The following is a 22015-nucleotide window of genomic DNA, read 5'->3' as shown; positions in this document are numbered from 1 at the left end:
GCGATAAGCTGATATAAAGCGTTGGTGCTCGTGAGGATGGTAGCCCTGGACACTGCTGCCAAAATAAACTTCAGCGCAAGCCATCTCACTATAATTGACGATAACCCGACAGGACGGCAGTACCATTGCAGTACATATGTAATGTTATAAAATTGGATAGCCAGAAGTGCAACCGTTGATTCAACGTCATCGGGTCAACGCTATATTCGTAAGTTCAATGCTGCCGATGCCAGGTTTTCTGAACGCCCACGTGTTAAAATTACCAATGTGTGTTTTCGTCGTTCCTTGGTATACACTGAGTATTAATCATTCGTGGCACATACTAGTGTTACATATTTGCCCGTCGTCATGTACCACTGTCTTGCGGGAAGTCTTTTACGACGTACGGGACGAGATGGTGTCAATTTTCACGTCGTGACTAGCGCGTTACGTTCATTAAACCAATAAACCACCTTAGCCTCCCATACTAAATTTGGTTCGCCCAAGTTAAGGGCGTGATCACGAGAGCCCCCAGACGTAAGTGGCTAGATATATAGATACATACGCAGGTATATGCCAAGAGTTAGTGCAATACGCAAAGAAACACTTGACCTTAAAAAATGTTAAAATCAACCTAAGCGTCTTTCCTGGCTCTCACATTGCACTTCTTGAATGCAACTTGGAAGTGCTTTTAAAGCAGCGACTTTATTTGAAATGTAAACTAAATATATTCCTTCTTCGTTAGCAGTCTCTCCTACTCTTATAATCAGGCCTTTTTCTCTGATGATCAGGGGCGTAGTCAGGTGGTGGTGCACTGGTTCCTTGTCCCGAACCCTGAAAATGAACGTGGTGCCCCCGCACCCCTCAAGAAAATTGTCTGGATACGCCCGTTTCGTTGATCTGGTTATTGCGATGAAATTAGCCCTTCGGATATACGCGTACCACTTTAGTCACAAAGAGCCGAATATCCAAGTTTTACAAGTGCATATAAGTATGTCTTGAAAACTGTGCCATTGCGATGTGATCGCATAGTTATGTGGAATGCAGGCACCAAACTTCGAATTGAAAGTGGCATTTGTATTCAAGGGTGAATGTAACGTGATGAAAATGATTTTGCCATTAGGTATTAATTTCTGCACCACTTTATTCTTTATATTTCAGGGCCATCCAAATTATCAAAGCATATTCACTAAAACATCATCAATCTGGCCACGAAGGGAGGCCAGATTGAGATCTTGAAGCATAAAAAGGACTTCTTTCGCGATATTAGCGAGCTGACCATTGAACTGATTACAATTACCAAACATATTCGACTGCTGCACGTACGGAGCCTTCATGCCATTTTCTCATCGAGGGAGGCGAATAGAGAGGTCCGCAAATATATAGGAAGCAGCCGCCCAGAGGGCTGTGCAGAGGTCCAGTTCGTGGCGGTCCAGCACGCTCATAGTGTCTCCCTCGGTGTGGTGGAAGTAAAAGTACTTTTTGGTTACCGTGTTCAAAGACAAGGCTGGCACGCCTTTTTGAATCCAGGGACCAATGTCAGGCTCTGAAACTCCGAGCGTGAGCTGTGTGGCGTTAATGGGGGCAAACAGACGGAGTACCTCGGCCACAATGCAACGAGCACGCTTGTTAGTGCCCGAGAAGGCCAGACCCAACGGTCGAAACGTCCCGCTGTCCGATTCCATCACTACATTAAGGAGATCTCGCTCAAAGGGAAAGTGTCGCTTGAAGTAGTCCATTGCCCCGGTGATACCTTGTTCTTCTCCAATGAAGAGGATGGCACGCAGCGTGCGCCGAGGCCTGAGGCCCAGGCGCCGAAGCACAGCGAGAGCCCTCCACGAGATGAAAGCCCCCGCACCGTCGTCCATGGCACCCTGACCCACGTCCCAGGAGTCAAGATGGCCGGACAGCGAAACAATCTGCATAAACAAGTGAAGCTCATACAATGAATCTATGTCTTACATTACGTTATTTTCTTTCAAATAGAATGTTTCGAAAAAAAGAACCGCAACAAAATGGAGGACAGTAATCTCTGAAAATGACACAAGGGAAAAACTGGCATAAGTGTGGCCTTCGACGAAAAGAATTTTTTTCTCTACTTTGAATTAAAGCTGAAGAGAGGCAGCAATGCTAACCAAGAAAGCCGAAGCTTCTTGTTGGCGAAACCCGTCAGTGTGGCCTACTGACAGTGGTACTTGACTGCTGCTAACCTGAACGTGACGTAATCAAATATATCAGCTGCGGAGGCGGCATTTTCGATGAAGCTGAAAATGCTTCAGTGCCATGTACATTGGAGTCCACTCTTTGACTCCCCAGTTCATTTAAATTTCTGGAGCCCTCTATTAAGGCGTCTCTCATTAAGATGTCATGATTTTCGGGCGTTAAACGCTAAAAAATTAATTATTATTCAAATATAGTAATAGCAATATTTAAATATATATACAACTGCTATTATTAGTATATCAAGAAAGAAAAAAAGTAAATGAAACAGGACTGATGGGAACAGATGCGCAAAATGACCAAGTACAAATTTCAGAGAAACGCAGAAGTGCGTTTATTTTTAAACTATTTCCATTTTCCAAAGAAAAATTATAAAGTAAATTATGCGTAGTGTTTTCTATAGTGACAGTGTAAGCATTCAGCAATATTACCTCTTCTGGTTTGGTTCTGCCTCGAATTTCCACAATTGTATTCCGAGAAATGCCAGGCGGCAATCTCTTGGCTTGCATCACAAGCTTAATGACAGGATGTCTTCCTAAGGAAACAAATGATGGAGTCGTCATGCCAAAACATATGAGTATTTCAGTGTAAATATATGAAGATTTGAAAGATATATTACATGGTCACTCCTTTCAATAAGCAAACTTTAAAATACGCTTCCTTCCAGCTAGAATATTCAAAGAAGTTATGAAAGACAGTGCCTCTTTCTATACTTTTTGTATTTTCCACACTGAGTCTAATACTTTTATTACATGAAGCTGTGAGAAGTTGCTGCCAGTTTATGTACTTTCTGTCCAGCTCATTGATTTAGTTACCTATCTAAGAATCATTTTCTTTTTCATGTACCTTCGCTCTACCTGTGGTCACATTTATTGGCGGTGAAAAAGAGAATAGCCCCCCTAATTAGGACACTCAGGTTGATCCAAAGAAGCCTAGGTGCTTGAAATAACCAGGCGTTTCCCACCAGTGTTTGTCAACATGAGACAATATATAGTTTTTGCACCTTCATACGTACAATAAAAGTTTTCGCCAAGTTGTGTTAACAAAAATTTCTGCCAGCATTCTTGGTAGAATGCCACTGAGAAAAACAAGCTTTTGAACGCGCATTTACGCTGACCATCGAAGGCGATAGAACAAATAAAACTAAGTCAAGTGGCCTAAAAGCCGAAAATGAATCTATACGTGATTTGGTGTCCCTATTGTTTATTTTTTCCGCTTACATTATGTGAACGTGGCCTACATTTTATGACAGTGGTCGTAAGAAAACCTTATTCTACGTGATGGACCTCAAAAATTAGACGTGATGTAGTTAACGTAGTTTTACGAGGGCTTAATTAGTGCGATTCTCCCTGATAACGCAGAAACGTTTTTACCGCACCTAAGCAAACATTGTGTGATTCTCTTTTTAAAGCTATAAAACGTTGTAGCCATTCTGCACGTGCTCAGATTTGGGTGCACATTAAAGAACCCAAGGTGGTCTAAATTTCCGGAGCCCTCCACTACGGCGTCTCTCATAATCATATAGTGGTTTTGGGACTTTAAACCCCACATATCAATCAATCAATCAATTAGCCGTTCTGCAACAATAGGGAGTTTAACAGTATTTTAACACAATTTCGGAGCTGTAAAGACACTCTTCTCTTGTTTCGAAAAAATATGGCCCCCGTTTCTTTTTTGCGGATGCAGTGCTGCTCACGCACGCAACGATTTCAGCGTTGCACGTTCAAATTTTGTCTAAGATTGATCAATACGTCTGATGTTTTGTGGAAATGAACAAGACTGGTCACTTTACAACGCATGAAAATACGAAACGATGACAACAGTAGGACGATGACGCAAGATGACCTTTTGAGTAGTTCGTGTTTACATTGATGAACAGCCCACGCAGGAACAATGTCTGTGGGTCTCAGAGTTTTGTTATCGCATCCTAGCATTAGTGATCAAAAGGCTACTTAGGTAAAGTAGGTACAAGGGCATCACGTGTGCTACAGATGCGCATGTCAGTGCTAGCAAGAGCGAGGTGAACAGTGATTTCATTCGTTGTTCGCGTGTGACCTGCCACAATAAAAGCCTCTTTAAAGGTAATTTCGCTCCTTGTTATCTCGGTCCTGATTCATCGGTATAGTTACTGCTGGCTGAGACAGTTTGGAAAAGATTTCAGAAACAACACTCTCATTCCTGTCATGAAAGAGGGATGTGCAAGTAGTTGTTGAAAACTAGCTGCACGGAAGGTGCCGCACAACGTTGGAATGCGGGAAAGTGGTCAAATAAGTGTAGCAAAGAAGTAGAAAAATTATTTCAGAGAAGTTTTATTACTGCACTCTATATACATGTAGTGTAGTGCCATCCTTCAATTTCAAGAAACGACCTTTTGAGCAATAAACTGGCTGTTTGGTTAGTAATTGGAAAGTCTGCACCGTTATGCCCATGGGGCCACGTGCAGCTGAACACTAGCAGTTTTATGGCCGTAAAAAGTATCAGAATAACTCTGATAGTCACAAAAACTGTGTAATACTACAGCTCTGTTTAGAGGTTGTTTCTTCGGTTCGAATGTGTTTCGATGTCGCAGAGTGAGGTATTAAATGTGAAGGTTTGATGTAAATGTAGGACACATAATAACACTGAGGAATCTTAGTAAATGTGCAACTGCGTGTATGTCTAAGGGCGTTCCATGGTGTCAGTTTCTTTGATGTCCTTTTTTAGAGACCATGACGCACCCGCGTCAAATGTTCAACAAATTTTCAATACCCACTGCATGCACCCTTAGTAAGAAATTAGCAGTGGCCCATTATGACAATCATTATAATATTGTGCTTCTGTGGCATGAAAACCGAGATATATAATTTTCACAAGCAAGCTCTCCATTATCTCTTAGTCTCACACAGTCGCACACAGGAGCCAAACGGAGAGTAGCGGTAGAACGCCATCTAAATAATTCTCACTTAACTGCAGTTTGTATGTACTTTCATGAGACAGCCCCGTCTAATATACAGTTCGAGAGATATTGCTTCCTTTTTTTTAATCTCTTCTAGTCTCGGTTACGCGTGACGCGTGACGAAATTAGACCAAGAGGAGCTTCACCTTTAAAAATCAACATTAAATTCACCTCGGCCTTGAAATCGAGCAAGAAGTTCAGCATCCTCGACGGTGATGGATGCAGTTGGTATCCTTGGGGTGTTACTGTCATACACCATGAAGCCCGTGTGAGGACTGTTGATCGAGAGAGGCGTCACGGAGCGTACAAGCGCGGCCACGGCACCTGCTTTTGCCGCTTCAGTAGCCCCATTCACGCGGTACTTGTTCGTCTCGCTGTATGATACGTATGCCTGGTTAAACACGACGATTTTGCCTTTTGCCTGCACAGAGGGTAAGACTTACTTTAAATGTTCGTTAAAAGAGACTAGCTTTATAGCTCATATTTTAGACTTGCCGACGTAAGTGGTAGTTAAGATCATGTCGTACTGCACTCGTGACCTGTCCAGATGTCCCTTTTCCTGCACCTTCGTCTAGTCCATGGCTTCTACTGCTAAAGACGTACTACAAGCAGTGTGGCGCTAGTCAGCACCTGTTTGCTAACGTCAACTTCAGAGTTAGCGGCTATATTTCTGCCAAGACCGGGCTGGATAAGCACCTGTGATAGACAGCCAGGTGTTGACAAATATAAAACGACGTGTTAGTTTATATACTGAGAGTAGAAAAAAAGGGTGGACGTGTGAACATTTAATGAAAGTGTGAACTGCTGCAAGCAAAATGCACATTGGCATGCTATTTCAACTGGTTTCAATGTGTTATTGTGTGTGTGTGTTTTTGCTGATTGTTCACCGTTCAGTATTGTTCTGTCATTTGTTCTTCACTGCAGAACTTATTCATACGGAGTAGTCGAGGCAATATGAACATCAACGTCTCCACAGCGAAACAGATAGAACAGGACAGAACAGAACAAAACAAGGCGTTCGCTTTGTGTAATGATTATACGTAATTGCGAAATATTTTAGAATAAATATATTAGAAGTGATTCAGAAATTCCTTGCAGTTTAATGGACGAGACACCGTATAGGTTGTCTACGGCTGCCCACGTTAGCCAACCAGTGTACAATGAATATTTAATATCCCTGAATAACTTACTTGACCAGCCGTATGAGTTTGCATAAACAGTCTCATATAAGCCGGCAGTTTTTTGCAGAATGGAGCGGTTTTCAGTCCAGTGTCATCAAAACAGTCGCACAGTAGCAGACGAACAGGTTATAGGTAGTGGCACTAACAGCAAGCGGTCAAACGAGAACGGGGACACGCGCTCCCATAGGAACCAGGCTATCTCGGCAGGTGAGGAGTAGGGTGTGGTGAAGAGACCGTATTTTTACAGACAACATTTTATCGCGATAGTCAAAAGGAGTTCTTGGCACCTTTAGCCGGCATCGGCTACTTTTCCGTACTTACGAGACGAACGAATAAAAAATTGGACAAATAAAAATGCCCTAACATGGGATACACGATATAAGACCAGAGGTATGACAAAAGAAACAGTACGTGAAACACGGAGTTTAAACAAATCTGCGTAAGTTCTAAGCAAATGTTCGAATACATAAATATCAAAACATTTTGCAAGTCATCTGATGCAAAAGACAGAACAAACGCAATCAATCACAGAATGCGAAGAGCTAGATGATACAATCGTACATGTTTGGTTAAATCATTACACCTGCATGTTTGGTTAAAACATGTTAATAAAATAAAACATGTTAAACATGTTTGGTTAAAACATGTTAATCAAATGACTATGCTGACTAGCGGATACCTAATGTCCTCAGACGATGTCCAGAGCTTTTTAGGTGGCATACTGTGTTGCATAAAACTGCACTTCTGGCTATGGACCCACTATCTGAGGGTGGATGAGCTTGTGTGAAATATGAAATTCACACTAAGTGTTAAGGCGTTCACGTCTATGATCGTCTGCATGTGGAGATGAGCCATATAAGAAAATTATAGAAAAAAAATCGAGATATATGCACTTGTATGTTCTGCCGTGAATGAAAAACTTGGACATTGTTGGAGCTTTGCCTTCAAGAGTGGAACGCGATAGTTTATTCGGCCCACATTCGCGTCACTCTCTCCATCGCTTCACTTCCCTGTTAGCATCACAACCATGCTGATAACTAAACGGCCACGTGAGTAGCAGAGACAGTATTTAAACTCTACCTAAAGTTTTTTACAGTAGGTACAGTTATTATGAGCCAGTACAAAATAATTCCCATTTTTTAGTTCTTTCTATACTCCCGTAAGGCAGCGCGCGCAGCTGCGCATTTTGTTGAAGATGTGGCTAATCATGACTATTAAATATACCGTACCGGTTTATAATGGGCGGAACTGTGAAATGTCCATATAAATATTGATTTATACAATCCGATGCTTCTGCCACGAAACTTCTTGAATACGCGACTATTAGTCTTGATGACGCTTGCGTAAGTTTTTTTTAGGCAGCTTCAAGCATTGCAGTGGCTGCGGTAACACACGTAAATGCCATTCAGAATGCATGGACTGATACCTGGTTTCAACTACTATCTTCACTGTATTCATTGCGATTTCGGCCTCATGGGTAACGCTGATTTTTGCTCACAACCATTTCTGTGGCAACGGCTTCTTGGCAATGTCGCGGAAGGGAACATGGGAACAATAAAAGAAGAAGGGAAGATCGCTATCTACACTATGCCATGCTCACTACTCAGTTCACAAGCGGTAGAACAGGCTCGTGAGCCATAAAAAATAGAGAAGCCTGAGGATCGCATGCGGCGGAACGACAATTTACTGTTCTGTACAAGGCCGTGCAACGTAGCTGTTTTAAAACTTCTAATACTTGTGGTAACGTCTGAATTTCATATACAGTGAAGTATCGATAGAGCCGTCTTATGCATATTTCATTTCAACACATCCTCTAAGAGAGAGAGAGAGAGAGAGAGAGAGAGAAGGATTGTAGGAAAGGTAGGGAGGTTAACTACACTATGCGCCCTGTTTGCTACCCTACACAATGAGAGGGGGAGAGGGGAGTAAAAAAGAGAGAGAAGGATAAACACATGTCACATCACACAAACAATGCCGAGTTTCACAGGTGGTCCTCAATGAAGTTGCTGTCAAGTGTCTCAGGAGGGCTCGTGTGGCTTTCTGTGCTGATGTGCTGCGCGACCAGGCTCCTACGATCTTTGCTTCATTAAATGGCCGGTCATTGAGTCTATTCAAGGCACACTGGAGAGTCCGGCGATCTTCATCAAATTGGGCACAGTGGCACAAGAGATGTTCAATAGTCTCTGTACAGTTGCAGCTTTCACACATGGGTGAATCCGCCATGTCAATGCGATAGCTGAATGACTTAGCAAACGCTACCCCAGTCCACTGCCGGCACAGCATTGTAGCGTCACGTCGAGAAATCTTGGGTGGCAGTTGTTTCTGGAGTAATGACTTAAGATTCTTAGGCCGATGATTGGAGTTAAGTGGAGAATTCCAGTGCGCAAGCGTGGCATTAGGCGCGATGTGACGAAGTTCTCTAGCTGCGTCTACTCTTGACAAGGGCATTAACAGTGTGGGTGCTCCACCGTGGGCACATCTGGCAGCGTCGTCGGCGAGGTGGTTACCACTGATGCCACAGTGGCCCGGCAACCAATGTAAAACAATGTCGGGTCCTTGATCAGCAACGCGATGACAAAATTCATTAATACGATACACAATCTGGTGGTAGTTTCCACGTCGTAGACTTCGCACGCATTGAAGGGCTGCCTTGGAGTCGCAGAAAATGGCCCATCTACTAGGAGATTCTTGCGTAACAAACTCCACAGTGGCTCGAAGAGCAGCGAGCTCGAATCCCCTAGATGTCGTGACGTGTGATGTCTTGAATTTGACAGTGACTGATGGAGATGGTATGACAAAGGCGCCTGTCGAACTTCCCGAGACCGAACCATCCGTGTAAACATGAATTCGGTTAGCATACGACAAATGCAAAAGGTTCAGTAAGACCTGCTTGAGGGCTGCAGATGACAGGTTTGCCTTTTTAGATATCCGCGGCACTTCAAGGTGCACAGTCGGTCTTTTTATGCACCACTCTGGAGATAGTGGTATAATTGCGGGCGAGAATCTCCACGACATGGAATTCTGGTTAGCTGCAACAACTTTGAAAAACGCTGCCTTTGGTATTTCTAGTGGCAAGCTAGCAAGGTGGTGGTTAGGCACTCTGGATATGTGTCAGATATTCGTCCGGAGTGTGTCGACAGTTATATATGTCGTGATCGGATGATCTTTAGCAATACCATTTGTTGCTAACGAATTAGAGCATCGAGGTAGCCCCAAGCATGTGCGGAGGACTTGGCATTGAATGCTTTGCAGGGCCCTGATGTTAGTTTTTCCGGCGTTGGAAAGCACGGGCGTGCTATACCGCAAATATCCCAAGAAGAGCGCTCTGTACAGTTGAAGCATAGATGACACTGATGTGTCCCACATTTTACCAGCGGGAAATCTCATCAAGTCTGTGATAGAGCTGAGCCTCTTCTTCAAGTGCGAGATGTGAGCACTCCATGAGACATCTCTGTCGATAATGACGCCCAGGAATCGGTGACGTCTCATATATAAAAGGTTCACGTTGTCGATGGAAACAGGACAAAGATCATGGGTTTGCGGGTAAAAGGGACTAAGGCGCACTTCTCGGTGGAAATCGTGAAGCCTCGAGCATGGAGGTACGTCGACGTTATTCTCGCTGCTTTTTGGAGCCGTGCGCGTACCTGGAGTCGTGTCACTGCTGAAGCCCAGATACATATATCATCAGCGTATGTATCGATATTGACTGATCGAGGTAGACTTTGTGATCGTGAGGCTAAACAGCGTAGGGCTGAGAACTCCACCTTGTGAAACGCCACGAGCGGTGTAATGATCAACGGTGCGGCCTTCCGCAGTGAGCACGAAGAAGGATCTCTTCTGTAGATAGCTCTGAAGCCATTGAAACATTTCTCCACCGATCTCAATTTTCGCCAAGACATCTAGGATGGCATCATGCGTTACGTTGTCGTATGCACCTTTCACATTGAGGAACATTGCAATCGAGATGCGCTTAAAGTATTTCGGTTGTTCTACAGAAATTACGAGGTCGATGTTATTATCAATAGAAGAGCGGCCTCTTCGAAAACCAGCCATGGCCTCTAGGTATATATTATAGCGTTCAAGGTACCACTCGAGGCGTGTCAGAACCTATTCTTTCCATTATTTTCCCCACGCAGCTGGATAGCGCAATGGGTCGATATGATGCCAGATCAAACGGCGACTTTCCAGGTTTGAGGACTGGTACCAAGCGGCTTGATTTCTACCTTTCTGGAATGACGCCATCGTTCCATGACTGGTTGTAGCATTTTAGTAGCTGGTCTCGGCCGCGTCTTCTAAGATAGCATAAAGTAGCGTATGTAATACCATCCGGCCCAGGTGACGATGAAAGTCTGCAGGTGGCTAGAGCTTCATCCAGGTCCTCGAGTGAGAAAAGCATATTCAGTTCAGAAACACGTGCTACAGGAGCGTCCCCGAGAACTTCGTCACTCATGGTAACCCCATTGCCCGCAATCCTCACGCAGAAATCTTCAGCAACGTGAACCTGCAGACGGCCTTGATGGAGAGCCAATGTGCTGAATGGACGTTGTTATAGAGTCGAGCCAAGGCCACGCACCGTCCTCTATATATAGGACATAGGCTTGCGAAGATCGAGTGATTCACAAAATTTCTTCCACCGTTAGTCCTCCAGCTTGTCCATTCGATGTTGGATTTTCTTTTGTAGACTTCGAGCGTCTCTGAGGTCATGAATCGAATAAGTGCGCCTGTACCTCTTCTCCTCCCGCCTACGAATCGTTCGTAGTCGTTCAAGTTCTATATCAAATTCTGTATGATTTGATGTGTATTTAAAGGCGCACGTAACCTCTTCCATCACATTTTTCATTACCTCCTCGAGGCCGCACGCGATATCATCGCATGCCTCTTTCACCTTTGCTTTCTAAATTGTCCAATCAACTCTTCTGTTAGTTGATGAGGAGGAAGTTGCAAAACCTATCTGTGACCTTCAGATAGGTTGGAATATGATCACTGCCGTGAGTCTCAATATCAGTGAACCATCGCACTTGTTGGGTGAATTGCTGTGACACCAATGCAAGATCCAAGCAACTGCCATATCTCGAACCACGCAAATACGTTGGACTTCCGTCATTCATAACGTTAAGTTCGTGGCGTGAGGCGAATTCAACAAGTTTCCGGCCTCTGGAATCAATCTTTGTGCTTCCCCAAAGCAAGCGATGAGCATTGAAATCACCAATAACCATCCAAGGTCCAGGTGTAGCGGTCAAGATGTCATGCAGTCTTTCACCATCGAGCTGACCAGATGGTGAGATGTATGCGCCGATAATCGTGAAGGCTACCTTCTTTGCAACGCGGAGCCATACGTATTGATTTCCGTTATGGGGTTGCACCAAATGTGGAATGTAGGTTAAATCTGTGCAGATATATATAAATACTTTGCTGGGCTCACCACAAGTCGATGAAGTGAAGGCTTCATAGCCAGAAAGCTTTATCGCTTTTGACAAGTTTGGTTCACGTATTACTAATATAGTAAATCTGTTGCGGAAAACGTAACGTCGAAAACATGACATCCGTGATTTAAGTCCTCTGGCATTCCACTATAAAACTGTCGCACTACGTACTTCGTCTCGGAATGAAGGCAGTGAAACAGCCATTCCGTCTATGCGAAGTTGGCAAACACTGGACTCAGGGCATCCAATACTTGCACTGCGCATCGTGCTGTAGGCGTGTTCGTGTTGCCTATAAGCGTGCGAATGGCAATGATGAGAGACTTGATCATCGTCGAAATTTCTCGGTCACGCTCCGTCGCCTCATCTTGGCGAGATGCAGAAAGTGGTGCTACCGGTGCACGTTCCAGTTTTTCTGCGGGGATTATCCTTGGAAGTGATGGCCATGCTTCTTCCCGAGCCTCCTTTTCAGGGGCAGCATTCTCAGTGCACGTGTTCTTTCTGTCCGGCGGTGGGGGTGAAGCCGATTCAACGAAAGGAGGCTTTACAGAAGACTTGATACCGTGGGCAGGCTTTCTAGATGAGCGTCTGCGACGAGAACAATGTCTCCTGACGACAGCAACCACTTCTCGGTGAGCCGAATGGTCCCTCACCATTTTCTTCAAAACCGAAATCTCATGCCTTATTTTCGGACACTCTTTTGATGTGGCGTCGTGGGGCCCTTGGCGATTCGGGCAATTATAGGAATTAGCCTTACAGTTGTCGGCAGAGTGTGGTGCACGACAACGAGAACATGTAGGATTTCCACAGACGGCGCTCACATGACCGAATTTCTGTCATTTTCAGCACTGAAGCGGCTTAGGGACAAATGGCCACACAGCACGTAGGAAATGACCCACCTTAACATGTGTCAGCCGGCAATCACTCTTAAAGTCTATCTTCACCCATCTCGACTTTCCTAGACGGCACACCTGCAGTATTTGGGGCCGGTCATTAGCAGGCTTAATAAGAATCGGCAGATCTTCGTTCGAGATGGTCACATCGATGTCATAAATGACGCCTGTAGTTTCCTGATTTCCTAGTGGAATGATATTGTGAACATTCATGCCGCCAAGGACGGTAACTTTGGTCAGTGAATCTAACGCTGATGCTTGAGTGAAGTCGACTGCTACAACATTTTTCCGGGGATTCCCTCTGATATCCTTAATACTGTTCGGACAGTGCCTCGAGCTCTGAAGATTCAGCTTGCCTGTTCAGTAGCCTCATGTTGACGGATGGTTGCGTAGGCCAAAATAGGACGATGTACCTCGGCGGGCTTTGCGGGGCCCTCCCAGCAGATGCGTCCATGGATGCCCTGAGCATCCTCCGCTTTGCTTTCAGGCTCATGGTGGTCACGTATTCGTCGTCGGAGCTGTTGACGTTCTCGGCAGTGCCAACGAGGATAGCCTCGCTGTCACTGGAAAGGCAGTTTCGCTTCCTTGAGGCTGCCGGCGCTGTCGCCGGCAACTCGGGTGAGCGTGCAGATGAGTCCACTTTCATCGCCGCCCAAAAGAAAACTATGTTCCCCGTATAACTGCGAAAATAAGTCAACAGTCTGAAGATGAACGGCAAACACTCAGCTACAGCAACACTTCGTCTTCGTCCTCTAAAAGCGATATTACTCGGATATATATAAACTCACTTCAATGCCTCTATCACAATACTTTTGAGCAAATATGAAAAGTATGCAAAGTAACGGTGGCGCTCAAAAAAGAAAGGCTTTGCTTGCGCCGAGAAGCCAACGCTTACACACACTACATGAACATACCGGTCCGCCGTGTTCATGTCGTGTGCATTAGTGCCTTTCTGTCATTGCCTCTGTAACTGTGGAGCCGTGGGGGAAGTTTTCGGCCATGGAATGAGTTTGATCGACCGGGCGCACTGGGTGGCAACTGCCTGTGGAGTTCTGAACTGAGGGCACCCAGCACTGCTAGATGAGAGTTGCGTAAAAAAACCTATCTCCGCACTATACGTACCCCTTTCTGCCAATAAATGTTTATGCGTCCTGTTCTTGCTTAAGAGTTAAGGAAGGAACCTGACAAGTGGTAGACGTTTGGTGATGTGCAAGAATAGTGAACTAGCTATGCCAACTTAGGCAAAATATCCCGTTGGTCTTGATGTGGTGCCAATTAAGCCCATGCTTCAAACATGGCTGATAATTTAGAGCAAACATGAATTTTCTTCAATTTTATGAATAGTTGTCACGCCATATTCGTGTGAGAAAATAGGCGTAAGATACCCCGCACAAAAGATACAAATTATATTGAAAGGAAATATAAACTTAACATTGTAAAATATCTCAATTAAATATGTTTCTCCGGGAAAGCTTCAAATAATTCTTTTTATTTTAGCGCAAAAAAGGTCTTTTCTATACTCTCTTCATGCAATGCATACTGTCCCTGACAAATGTCATGGGTGGACATTGTGGCTTTTCTCACTGCATTACATACTTCTTCAAGCCCAGCGAATTCAATGTGGAACAAATGAATGCAATGTATACTTACCTTCTTCGCATTTTTCCTAAGATCTTCAAAGGATTTAACTACCAACACAGGCGCTTCGATACCTTTCGCTGGCGTGGCCACGCTGCCTCCCAATCCAAGGATACTCATTTTCTTCTTCCTGGGTCTCACAATCCATGCTTCTTCGTGCCCTCTTCTCCAGTTTATTATACTTGCCTCCTCCGTATGCACAGAGTCGAGTCTCTGCCCACGCAGAATGTCGACCATGTAGTCGATCGAGTGTTCCAGAGCTTTGCTTCCGGACGGCCTAGCCCCAAATCTGTCCACGAAGCTGGCCAGTTCATTGTACGTAACATTCTGCTCGGCTCCGTGCACAACCACATGTATGATCTTTTTTACGATGGGTCTGTAGCTCCGTATCTCGTGGACCAAGCCCCGAGGAAGCATAGTGTTCCCGTGGCACCTATGTTGGTTTTGGGATTGCGCTGCCGTGGCAGTGTAAAGTGCGAGCACAGCACGAATGAAAAAGTGCGTACAGGCCACTGTGCTCATGGGAAATGGTTACTCGGCTGTAAAAAAAGCGTGAAGAGGAGATGTACAAGCATATTTAAAGACTTATAGAAATTAAAGCATAATTACGTGTGCAATTCAGAATAACAGAGTTGTAAGTATATGCTAACAAGCAAGGAGGAAGATCATGCAGGAAGATCGTCGCACATGTCGAGACCCACAAGAACCAAAGCTAGCATTAGTTTTAAAATTATTGGTTTAAGCGTGTTTTTCGCAAGGCTAAGGTTTCTAGCATAACGGCGATTCGGCCTATATATTTATATTGTTGGAACATATTCATCTTGAAAATTTTTGAGCAAGCCCACAGGAACACAGAAGAGAACACAAACGGGCGCAATCAAACAGCTGGTATATGTTTCAAAAAACATTCACTTTATACACCTACGATCTGGGATTTCCGGTCACCAAAAAAATGCACTGCGCACATATCTCAAGTAACTATAAAGAGTTCATCGTCTTATGTCTGTTATTCAACGAACTTGTTATCGTCATTTATGATATGTACACAATGCATTTGTTATTTGGTGGCCAGAGAGCGCAGATCCGAATTGTTATAAAGTGAATGTTTTTCCAAGAACAGACCAGTTTGATTGCGCCTCTTTGTGTTCTCTTCTGTGTCTCTGTGTGCTTGCGCAAAAATTTTCAAGAGAGTTTTTAGCTTACATACTGCAGGTCCGACGCCGACCCAGCAAGGTAAGATCCGCCTGAGTCACGGGACATGATGCAACGTGATTTGCACTGTTTCCAGTATTAAGACACAGTGATGTATAATTGTATAAATATGACAGTCTCTATTTAACTGCCTGTCGAATCAAAATAACTTATTTTCGAATACACCAAGCTAGCTGAAGCGCGAACCCCCCCCTTCTCCTTCCAAAAAAAAACACCACTGATAAAATTGGGATAAAAAAGTGCGTACAAAAGCAACTCTTTAACCATTTGTGTTGATAGCATTGCACTAAATGAAGAAGAAATGAAACGCGAGACTCGCAGTGCTTTTTTGTCAATAGGTACTTTGAATAAAAAATAATTTACAAAGGTAAGAAAAATTGCCTGGTTCATGGAAGCTTGTTTAGGAGGGTGTCACGACGTTCTCTAGCGTGTATCTGTAGAGATACTTAGTCCGAATCGTTTGCCCCAAGACCATGATGGAAGACTAGACATGGCATTACGTTTTCGAGCCATATTTAGATAGGGTGGTCTTCCTAAAGGTAAAAATAGTTCTATCGAACTTAAGAGTTACATTTACAAGTCATACTCGTGCACGGTAAGCAGGAACCTGTACAGGCACAGTGCCTTTGTCAGCAATGTACACTTAATCCATCTCACATCTGGTTGCAAATTAGTGTACGTGCAAGCTCACGAATTCCATCAACAGTGAAATGGTAAGAGTAAAGAAGAGGGGCAGGAAGATCTTATTTCTTGACCTGCCGCTACCTAACATCCTGCGAGCAAAACAGGAATAGAAGGAACGACAGAAAAATCGTAACGATATGCTTGTAGTATGTCACTGTCAATCGACTGTTATAATGTGATTGTACACAGTTATCAACCTAATAATATATTGCGGTTTTTAGTGACGATTCTCTGAAGCTACATTTATATCAAAATGATACTTCGAGAGTTCAACTATTTCACCTAGTTTGCGCTATGTCCTCCAAGGTATTTGAAAACATATTTTCAAAATAAAAGAACCATCTGGTTTTTCAAAAAACACGCATTTTAAAGCCGACATCATCTACATTCAGTGGCTGCTTAACGTTTTCTTGTTCGGCGATCAATCTAAACATAGGACCATTTCGAAATTGAAAGTTATTTCAATATTGAAATTGGATAATTTGGCATTACAGAAATTGCTGTACAATATAAAAGTCAAAATGATCGCATAAATTTGAGCGCTAGACACTCTGCTCACTTAAATTTCCAGGCTGAGATTAAGAGTCGGTGGTGTGTTTAGAGTATGTCTTGAAAGCATGCAATTTTCGTGCAATAAAAATAGCTATTGCGATTTCATTTTTTTTCATATTTCCATTCTCGAAGGATTGTTCATCACCATTTTCAGACGCTGCTGGAAGCTGTCCCCAGTGTCCAAGTTTGTCACAACATTAATCCTACGAAATATACTAAATTGCTTACCCAGAACAGCTACAAGTTTTTTTTAATTCATCTTCATTATCTCGTACTCAACACAGCTTGACGCAATGAATTAACCTCATTTCCTAGAAAAAAATTAGAGGATACATGAGTACTGAAAAAAATTCGGGCCTCGCATTTTTTATAATAAGTTATAAATTTAAATTAAATTTACCTTCGTAATCGTGTAAACAATATTAGATAGCCGAACGCTTACTTTCTGTGATGAAATCAGCACTGGCCACATTACAGATTTATCAAAAAGAACTGGCATTGTGAAACCTTACCAGAATCTGTGAAAACAGAATAGTAACTTTTTTGGCCCTTTGTCGATGATGTGCCAAAAATAGGTGCTGCTTTGCTGCTGCCTTAAAACGATGTTGAAAATGAACACAGAAAACCGTGTAGTAGAAAGCGTTCCTCCGTTGCGGCACCTTGACTGGTCATATCAGGGTTGCGCGTACGAGGCATGTGTTTGGAGTCGTAAAATATAAAGGCGAGAAGAAGATAAAGCGACTCGAAGCGATCAAAAGAGGTGCAACAATGGAAGTGATCTTCACCAAAGCTTGCACATCTGAGCTTCGCGTCAGGGCTCTGTCGAAGACAAATTTACTGACTACCATTGTTCAAAGTACAATATTGATCGCAGACGCTAGCATTGTTTCAAAGGTGTATTCACTGTAGCTCCTACGCACATAAGTTTGTAGTACCGACAGGGTACGACATTGATACTACACTCTAAAAAAATATCGAGTAAAAGGGTGTCTTTTTTCCCACAACAGTAATCGTCATCACGCTTGCGTGCGCTTCCTTTCTTGAAAACTCGGCGCTGGCCACTTTCCTATTGAGAATGCAATGTAACCCTGATAATGGGCATGTCGATCGTGACCGGAATGTACCGGGTGCGGGGCGATAGCGCAAGGATGGAACGCAATATACATGACGATTATTGTTTTGGGACAAAAAGACACCCTTTTTACTCGATCTTTTTTTAGGGTGCAATTGCAGAATAAATACTTATATGGTGTCCACACGTGTACACAGTGTCGTTCATTGAAAAATGACCTCACAGTAGTGTTGTATTACTGAGTTTCGTTGTTCTTTTTTCACTGCTTTCTGTAGTTCTTCCTTATTATCATCTTGCACTTGTCAACAAAAATCAAGTCTATTTCTGCAAAGTTCACCTTTCGTTGATTTGAGGGCTGTTCGAAGTGGTACAGCATTGTTTACTATCTTCAGTGGTCTATTTGAAAAAGTACCGTAAACAAAGAAAGAAGACTGTCAATGGTCCCTGTGGCAGATCCACAATGACTAAGTTTCTGCTAACACAAAAGCAGATAAGTGATAGCGCCAAACTATCCTTCACACGTGCGTGCGTTTTTCGGGAGGTCACATCTTTTATATATTTGAGTGGTATAGCATAGACAATAGGCATCGACACTCTTGGTTTTTGCGATCACGACGATGAAGTGTCTGAAGAGGCACTTTTATGAGGTCTTGCAGCCGCACAGCGAAGCGACGTCTACTGCTGCACAGATGCTACTTCATCTGTAAGTGGGAACACCCTCACAATGGGGACCCAGCTTTGTTTGTATATTTGCACGTACGGATAGCTGCACCGAGCTTGTTGCTGTGGCAGGTGTTTCGTGACCATCGCAAATTGCAGCTGATGTTAACGCCGTGTGGCATGAAAAGCGCTGTCATGATTTCGGAAGCATATCAACTGAATTAATCATTTGCAAGGTGTGTCGCAATAGGTTTGAAAAGAGCGGCAGGTAGCCTACCGTTGTTGACATTGCGAAATTTTCGGACGACTTGTCTCCGCTCACCACGGAATCACTATTAGTAACCTTATTGCAGGTAGCCTTTTTGTTTAGTCTTTCATTTTCTGTATTCTTATTTGGCCACGCAACTTACTGCAAACTAGTTTAAGCACTGCAAAGTTTTAAAAAACTGTATCTGCGTGCCATTAGGTAAGCTGCTTTGCTTTGATTACACTCAATAGGCATATCATCATGCAAACTGTGTATGTTAGAAATCAAAGTCGAAGAAAAGATCTCTGAAGTAAGATTTTCACATGAAGACCCATATTCGTTGTGATGACGAAAATTTCTGCCAAAGCACTGGCTCATACCTGAGATATTATAAACACAATCGCGTTAACGAGCTTCTTTCGCAGAAACTCAAGCTTCGGTGCCGATTGTCGGCATCGTTGGCTGCGAGTCTAAAATTGTCTTTTATGCATGACCGAATAGTTCAGAAAGATGCAATAAAATAAAGAATAATAATTTCTGCGTCCTAGTGAGGATCAAACCCTGTCAGTTTGCGTGGAATGCAGATGTTCTACCACACAGCTATGCACCTGCGCAGTTAAAATAACTCCCTTTGTTTGTAAAGGCAGCGAAAATAACGTAATGCTTTACAAACACACGCGTCCTCTATATAGGCTCCACAACACATATAACATCGCAGTATTAGGCTATATGCTCAATTGCTGCCATGTTAAAGGCTCAGCGTGGCGCAGTACGCACTGTCCGCGCAGGTCCGCGTGTGTTTCTGTATTTGCATACATAGACGTATCGACGTGAAGCGTGTATTGGCAGATAATCGAAATGCCCAGGTATTGCTGCGCGTTTTGCACCACACAGAGAGGAACTCAAAATTCTGAAGGAAAAAGTAAGCCGTAAATTTTCTCTCCTGTCATTTTTTCAAGTTATGGACGTTCCCAGCTTGCGCTCTGGCTACTGCTCCCGAAACGCGTCTTTGCGTTCTCGTTTTTGAGCAAGTGAGCGTGAATAGCATTTGTATTTGTGTTCCCACAAACTGCTGCACGCCAAAGCAAGGCAGTTTTTGTAACGTTTTTGATAGCAGCGGTTTACCAAGGGAAGGCGACTCCTACGTTTTACGCGGAAGCTACCTTCGCGCAACGAACTTTATCTCAGCTAATAGCGCGTGCCTTCGTTTTTTTTCATTGTCTTTTTGTTATTACGTTAGAATAGCGACAAACGCTGAATTAGGTGCAAAGACGCGTCATCAGCTTCTTCTAAGAAGGGAGCAACGGTGCTAAAGCATCTTTTTTATGTTGTTTCGTTTTCTCTTTTGGAGTGTGACAAGCTGCCGTTAGTGGTATGACTTGCACATGACTGCAGGCGTTTTTGAGGTATTACATGTGCGCGGTGAATAAAAGAAATGCAGGTGCGTGCAATCAGTCGCAATAAAGCTCGTTGCGAGAAGGTGGCTTCTGCGTAAAGCGTACGAGTCGCCTTCACTTGGTAAATGGCTGCTAGTGAGGATGTTGCAAAAACTACATTAATCTGGCATGCATCGATTTCCGGGAACACTAATAAACAACGCTATTGCACGTCTTATTTTCCTTGAAAGGCGAATGCAAGGACGTCTCCGATTGCAGTAGCTGGAGCACATTTTGAAAACGTTGACAGCTTGAAAAAAAAGAACAGGCAAAATTCACGGCTTACCTGTTTTTTCTAAGGATTTCGAGTGTCTCACGTTGAAACATCTTACGTACACGTATATACGTAAGCACATGCAGACTAAGCGCAATACGCCCCGTTCAGCCTTTCACTTGGTAGTGCGCACATGACGGCAGATGGCAGCAAGGTTGCATAAGGTCTGTATTGTTTGGTACAAGCGTTCATTCGCTTCGGGCGTCACAACATGTGAATATCATAGTGACATCGCTATTTAAAGTTAGCCACCCATTAGAAAAGGCACCCACATTATTCACGTATCTCGTCAAGATTGCATAGTATATGCATAGTAAGTTCGAAAAGATTTAACGCGCATAATTGTATGTGGTTTAAAACATGCTTAGAATATTGAGCCCTAGGCCAATCTTCACTGGCAAGAGCAACATTTAACTTTGATTGATAGGGGGGATGGTTAATCTCCCGAAACCACCGTATGATTATGAGAGACGCCATTGTGGAGGGCTCCGGAAAATTCAATCTTCTAAAGTTCTTTAACATGCACCCAAATTTGAGCAGACAGGCCTACAGCACTTTTGCGACCATAAAAAATGCAGCCACCGCAGCCGGGATTCTATCCCATGAGCTGCGGAATAGTAGCCGAGTAGCTTAGCCACTAGAGCATCGGGGTGGGGCCACTTTCACCTTAATGCGTTACGCTGTAGTGACCCACACTTCAAACTTTTTGAGCAACATCATGCAATGAAAACTGAGCTCTAAGCGATTCAAGTGCACATTAAAGCAGGATGTCGCTACATCGTTAAATTGTTGAAGGCCAAGCTGAAACGTCCTCGAATTTTTTTGTTTTAAGTCTGGCTACAAGTGTTGCTCTCTCAATACACTTCTGGACATTGGAAGGCTAGAGCGTATTTGCCCTTGCGTAAAAATTTTCATTGAATCCCGTCGAACGTCGTACCAGTGTCCCGTCACAAAAATTTTCAACCTTTTGTTCCAAAGTTTCGTTGCTTGAGATGCCTTTATATGCCAATGAACAAACTTGAGAGTTCAGTGTTCTTCCTCGTGCAAGTATTCGCGATTTTTTTTTTCATCCAAAGTTTTTGTGTGCTTCAAGGAAACAGGACCTCTTGAGTGCACTCAAGCGGACACTGACAATTTTGATTTTACAATGTTCTTTAAACTACACTGACGCCATACGGAACACACGCCTCTAGGGTTTCGCCACCACCGAAACGCCACACCAAGAAAGCCGCAGACCAAAGTCGGGTCGTTCTGTCAAGCATGTTATCTTAATTTTGCAATCACATTCATCCGGAACTACTTGTCCGCAATTGCGAGCTCGACTACAGCGTGCATTGACAATCGCATACAAATATCTACTACGCCAGGGGCTCACTCTTTCAATCTACAAACGCGCAGTGCTTGCATTCACGCGCAAGCATATGTCACAATACCCGATATTTATTATTGGGACAGTGATACCTGCTGTAACGCACCACAAGTTTCTTGAGATTGTCGTACACAGAGATCTATCGTGGACGAGACAAGTCGCAGTACTTAAATCTGAATTGAAGAGCTTTGCTCTTGTTCTTCGCCACGTGGCAGGAGCAAGATGGGGCCGATCAGAACAATC

The 22015-nt window shown here is 43.6% G+C and overlaps 1 protein-coding gene across 1 annotated transcript; it reads right to left on the bottom strand.

Annotated features, from left to right (window-relative positions):
- Positions 1 to 1149: 1149 nt before the first annotated feature.
- On the bottom strand, positions 1150 to 17356 carry LOC119185703 (carboxypeptidase Q). The gene is made up of 5 exons (XM_075890334.1): positions 17227 to 17356; positions 14279 to 14805; positions 5306 to 5555; positions 2631 to 2734; positions 1150 to 1898 (listed from the first exon to the last, which is right to left on the bottom strand). Exons 2-5 carry the CDS (start codon positions 14786 to 14788, stop codon positions 1326 to 1328), a joined length of 1437 nt encoding a protein of 478 aa, XP_075746449.1. The 5' UTR covers positions 14789 to 14805; positions 17227 to 17356; the 3' UTR covers positions 1150 to 1325.
- Between the last annotated feature and the right edge of the window lie 4659 nt (positions 17357 to 22015).

The sequence above is a fragment of the Rhipicephalus microplus genome, chromosome 3 (assembly GCF_043290135.1).
Source record: "Rhipicephalus microplus isolate Deutch F79 chromosome 3, USDA_Rmic, whole genome shotgun sequence".
Taxonomy (NCBI): Eukaryota; Metazoa; Arthropoda; class Arachnida; order Ixodida; family Ixodidae; genus Rhipicephalus; species Rhipicephalus microplus.
The sequence above is the reverse complement of the archived record's forward strand: the minus strand, read 5'-3'. Positions and strand labels throughout refer to the sequence as shown.